The sequence below is a fragment of the Megalobrama amblycephala genome, linkage group LG6 (assembly GCF_018812025.1).
Source record: "Megalobrama amblycephala isolate DHTTF-2021 linkage group LG6, ASM1881202v1, whole genome shotgun sequence".
NCBI classification, from domain to species: domain Eukaryota; kingdom Metazoa; phylum Chordata; class Actinopteri; order Cypriniformes; family Xenocyprididae; genus Megalobrama; species Megalobrama amblycephala.
The window spans coordinates 38788719-38794195 of record NC_063049.1 but is presented as its reverse complement, the minus strand read 5'-3'; the positions used below and the strand labels follow the sequence as shown (position 1 = coordinate 38794195).

At 36.4% G+C, this 5477-nt stretch overlaps 1 protein-coding gene across 1 annotated transcript; it reads right to left on the bottom strand.

The window, feature by feature from the left end:
• Positions 1 to 1111: 1111 nt before the first annotated feature.
• On the bottom strand, positions 1112 to 5035 carry LOC125269533 (neurogenic differentiation factor 2). Its single transcript, XM_048192419.1, has 2 exons — positions 3718 to 5035; positions 1112 to 1639 (listed from the first exon to the last, which is right to left on the bottom strand). The coding sequence occupies exons 1-2, from the start codon at positions 4304 to 4306 to the stop codon at positions 1602 to 1604; spliced, it is 627 nt and encodes a 208-aa protein (XP_048048376.1). The 5' UTR covers positions 4307 to 5035; the 3' UTR covers positions 1112 to 1601.
• Positions 5036 to 5477: the final 442 nt, after the last annotated feature.

Below are 5477 nucleotides of genomic sequence, written 5' to 3'. Positions count from 1 at the left end.
GCCCTTTTAAGCTGCACTGAAACTGTAATTTTGACCTTCAACCGTCTTGAGTCCATTGAAGTCCACTATAAGGAGAATAATCCTGGAATGTTTTCATCAAAAACCTTAATTTCTTTTCGACTGATGAAAGAAAGACATCTTGGATGACATGGGGCTGAGTAAATTATCAGGAAAATTTTATTTAAAAGTGGACTAATCCTTTATGCCGAGCAACGGTAAATGTGACCGCACCTTAATCTTAGGAGAGATGGGCCAGACGTTCAAGTCTATCACAGCGGGGTTAAAACCTGCCCCACAGACTGAGACTAAAATTAGCTTTCCATACCACAAAACGCTCCAGTTTAATTATATCCACCGAGGGCCATTAGCAGCAGAGAAATTGCGCTTGCGAGACTTAAAGACATATTTTACACACCTCAACTGAAAGGTAAACGTTCGATGGCTCACCCGTTAGCTTTTCTCTCACTCGGAGAATCTGCTCAGCTCATCTATTATACAAACACCATCATGCGTTCGCTCCTATAATGGCGGCGTTCTGTTTGTAAGTGACTGCAGTTTGAGGGTCCCCTCGAGAGGCTTTTAAAACAAAGGGCGAATGGCTAAAACAAATGTGGACCCTTAGTGAGGGACTGCTGGGAAGCAAATTCAATGTTACACTCAGGAAAGGTACAAAATCTGTCACTGTGTTGGTGGTATACCCTTTCAAAATGTAGGCCTACACTATGTAGCTAACATTTAGGTATTAATATGTACTCTTCAGGTAATAACATGTCTACTTTTAAGTTAAGGTTACTGTACCTTATAGATTAGTATCCTAAAAGGTACAGTAACCTTAAAAAGCTACATGTATGTACCCTTTCGGGGTAAATAAGATGCAAAAGTATCTTATTTTTCTAAGATAGAAGGGATAAAAAAATCCATGTTTGTGTGTGTTTGATTTGATTAAACATGGCAAATTAAGTTGTCTAACAATGTACACTTCAATCACTATTAAATCACACAGGAATCAGAAATACTAGTGAAGTCAAGCATTTACATATATTTTTTTATTTGTATAAACATATTTTTAATTTATAAATAAATAATGATATAAAAGTCAATCACACAAAGTTCAAAAGCTAAAACATTTGTAATAAATAAAAATTATAAATTAACAAATAAATATTGTTGCGATAAACTACCTGGGTTTTGCCCAAAATTATTTCAAGGTACAAAATGTCACTTCTCTAAAATCTGAAATGTGGTTGTCAGGCACATTGCCAGGCCAACCTCTTTATATGAGCTTTCAACAGTGAAGCACATGGAAAAAAAACTGGACTTTCGGCGATTTGCCATTCTCTCATCTTGCATACAGGGACAAGTGCCACGGCTTTGTCCTAATAAGGCCTCATTTACAACAAACAACGCGCGTCTGGATGAGCAAAAGCGGGCCTGATTGTAACCCACAACAAATTAGAATATAAAAAGTGTCCTGAGTGCCAGGAGGTGTAACACGGTGAGAAGTCTGCAGATGTCGTGGTGTCGTCGTGCCATGCCACCTTTGAAGAGGAGCGTGAGAAAGGAGGGAGAGGCGGCGTCCCTCTTCCCGGCCCACATTGCAGTTAATCCCACTTTATCCAAGAGAGCCGAGCTGTCAGATCTGGAGTTGGAGAACACAAAAGCAGAGCAAACATGAGGCTTTAGATACATTTTAATGACCATTTAACAAGTCGCTGGTCTCTAAGGCTAACAAAGGCACACTTATTAATTAAAACCCTCCCACTTGAAGAGCTGGAACCCTGGGATGTGGTTAACTAAAATACACAGCTCCCTTTCAGCTCAGTGAAAATACTTAGAAAAGGAAGTTTTTTGAAAACGGATTGGACAGCTGGGAATAAACTGCACAGTCAATATAAACAATGGGAACTGTTTAATCATGTAAAACAACGCCTGTTTGAGTGACATAAGCCCTATTGAGGATGTATTTGCATATGCACTGATAATAAACAAGTCATTTACCTCATATGCCCCACAAACAAGAGGAAGAAAACATTGTGTGCACATTTGTAAATATCCAGTCTGTTCCTAATACTTTAAAATGCTGGTTTAAATGAATAAAATTGCTGCAGTGACAGCACAAATGTTTGATCTAATTTTCCTGTCATGTTTAAAAAATGATCAAAGATGTTTTTCCATACCAAGGAGGGGCCGGATCATTTGATTTATTTGGGGATGAACATGTATTTTAGTTAAATCCATCAGTAAAGTAATTCTGTCCACATTAAATTGTTATATGGGTAACACTTTACAATAGGGCTTCATTAGTTAACATTAGTTAACTACTTTAGTTATCATGAACTAATAATGAACAATACATCTACAGCATTTATTAATCTTAGATAATTTCAACATTTACTAATACGTTATTAAAATCAAATGTATTTGTTAACATTAGTTAATGCACTAACATTAACTGATATTAATAAATACTGTAACAAATGTATTGCTCATTGTTAGTTCATGTTAGTTAATACATTATCTAATGTTCACAAATGAGACCTTATATACAGTCAAACCAAAAATTATTCAGACATTCTTGATATTTTTGATATTTTTTAACTAGTTGGTGCAGGACACTATAGTTCATTTATGTAAGTGAGGATAGCAAAATAAAGTAAACTGTGACATATTATGCCCAAGAATTCTTCATACAGTGGACTACCAGTAAAATTGACGAAAATTTGGAGCTAAACATTATTCAGACACTTTGATCTGACCATGTTTTGCTCAAGTGTTATCTGACATAATTAAGATAACTTTTCTCTGACACAGTTTAACTCTGAGATTTTGTCATATTTTATTACCATTTTTTAAACTATAGTGAATAAACTGAATGAATGAATGAAATGTTCAAGGTGTGTGAATAAATTTTGGCTTGACTGTATATCACTCTAAAAATAGCTGTAAAAAATTAAACAAATTTACACCGTAAAATACCATTTTCCACTGAAATGTAACATACAGTAAAAACAATGCATTCTGGGTAATATTATTTGTCATTTTCGAGAACATTTATGACAAATATTACCCAGAATTCATTGTTTTTACGGTATATTACAATGCATTCTGGGTAATATTATTATACTTTCTAGAAAATGACAAATAATATTGCCCTGAATGCATTGTTTTTACGGTATATTACTGTTTTGGTGGAAAATTGTATTTTACTGTTTAAATTTGTTTCGTTTTTTATTTTTACAGGTATTTTTTAGTATGAACCCGATCTCACGGCAATTCGTATGTATTTTACGAGTTGCCAAATTCGTATGAATTTGTACGAATGACATACCCCTAACCCCGCCCCTAAACCTACCCGTGACTGTGATTTAGACAATTTGTATGAATTCGTACGAATTAGCCACCTTGTAAAATACCTACGAATTGGTCGTGAGATAATGTTGTTGTTACCGATATATGTAGCTATAGTAGCAGGTCTATCTATCTATCTATCTATCTATCTATCTATCTGGTCTATTTGTCGCACTAATGTGATTCAATAAAAAGAACCGGCTTGTAAGAGTCTTTCGTTTCGTCACGCTGTTTGATAGGAGTCATTATGGTTGCGTTGTATATTTTAAAATTTACATTAATTTTTCAATGAAACTTTTAATTCAAATGTTACTTATTGTAATATTTTAATATTAAACAAATATATATAGTCTCAGACTGTCATCTTACCACTTGTGTTCCAGATGGCATTGGTCTGATTCTTATAGCCGTTCTTCATGCATTCATCCACATATGACTTGGGGTCACAGCCTGACATGAGGATTTCTCTGAGCAGGGCGATGTAAGCAATGGCCAGTCTTAATGTGTCTATTTTGGAGAGCCTTTTCTCGTAGGGGAACGTGGGCACGTGGCAGCGCAGCTCCTCAAATGCAGAATTGATGCTGAGCATCCTCTTCCTCTCCCGGATGTTGGCGGCGTGGCGCTGCACCTTGTACGGATGATGGGGCGTCAAGCGCCGCTGGTGCTGCTGTCTGCACTTGCCGATCTCATGGGGTTCGTCCACTAAGGAGCTGTCCACTTCAGCACCGACCTCCAGCTGCGGAGACTGCGAGTCTAAGTCCGTGAAGGTCAGCTGAGCCTCTGGGAACACGGTCTGGCATCCGAAAGAGGACCAGGGCGACAGCTGACCTGTCATTGCGCTGCAGTCAAGGAGCAGCGTGTCCAGCTGAGACTGGAACTGGAAGTTGGGGTCCATTTGGCCCCAGAAGGCAAAGTCTGTAGCAGCATCTTGATCAAAATCAAAAAATATGTCTTCCATTTTCCCCCCTTTTTTTCAGATGTCACTAAAACAGTGCGTATGTGGTTAGAGGAGAGCGTGCGTAAACTGGCTAGCCCTGTGCGTAATGGCCATTAAATAGCTCCAGGTCTCGCCGCAGGGTGCTTGTCTCTATTCAACAGGTTTGAAAAGGAGCTCATTAGGACGCGTGCCTCCTCCTAATGACTCTGCCATTTCAAAAGCACTTCACAGCATCGGTGGATGCTCAGAGCACGTGTCACTCCAATCATAAAGTTATCTTAAGCTGTTTCCTATTCGGTTTAAGCAGTGGACTAATATTTACTGCACGTTCTGAAGTATTTGCGTCATGTGATTGAATTGTTAGTTTAGTTGTCTGGAACAAGGGTGGCCAAAGTCCAAAACACCTGTCTTCGCTTGTAGCCTATAAGATTTTTTATTATTATATTCAGAGATTTACACATTTATCTATCGTATAAGATTATAGCAGCAGATGTAGGCTACTTTTCGCCAATCATTTTTTAATAAATTTGTCATAGGTTAAATAAAAAGACGAGATAAATAGGACAATCTGACAATTTTACGGTGTGTATTCGCGACCAATTGTCTACAACATTTCACTGGAGCTTTGCTTGTAATAAAACTGACATGTAAACATCGATTGTGTAAATTCATATATGTTCAGAATTAAATTTACTAAAATATCAAAAATTGTAAGTGTAATTTAGTTTTTTTTCACTCCCTTTTTTTAAATTCCTCCCGCCGCTCAGACATGTTCACTTTAGTAAAATATTACATTGTGTGCTTTAGCTAATAATATTTTTTAAATGTAAATATTTTAATAAAAATCAACGTTATTATTTTATTATATTTTACATGTTTACATCTTTTATTTGATTCATTTAGCAAGCGAAAAGATTAATATTTTAGCGCTGCATACATTGCAAGTAATTACTATAATTAAAAAAAAATGTTGTTGTTATGTGCCTTGGAGCAACGAAAGAAAAAATACTTAAGTAGCCTAATGTATTTTTTATTGATGTAGCTAACACCACGTTTATGAAAAATTACAATAATTAACATATTTAACGAGCAGCTGTTATGTTATCGTAACCCGTTTATGATTGGATTACCGACTATAACAATAAGATTTTTTCCTTCGTTTTATTTTCAACATATCTTAATAGTGGAAGTT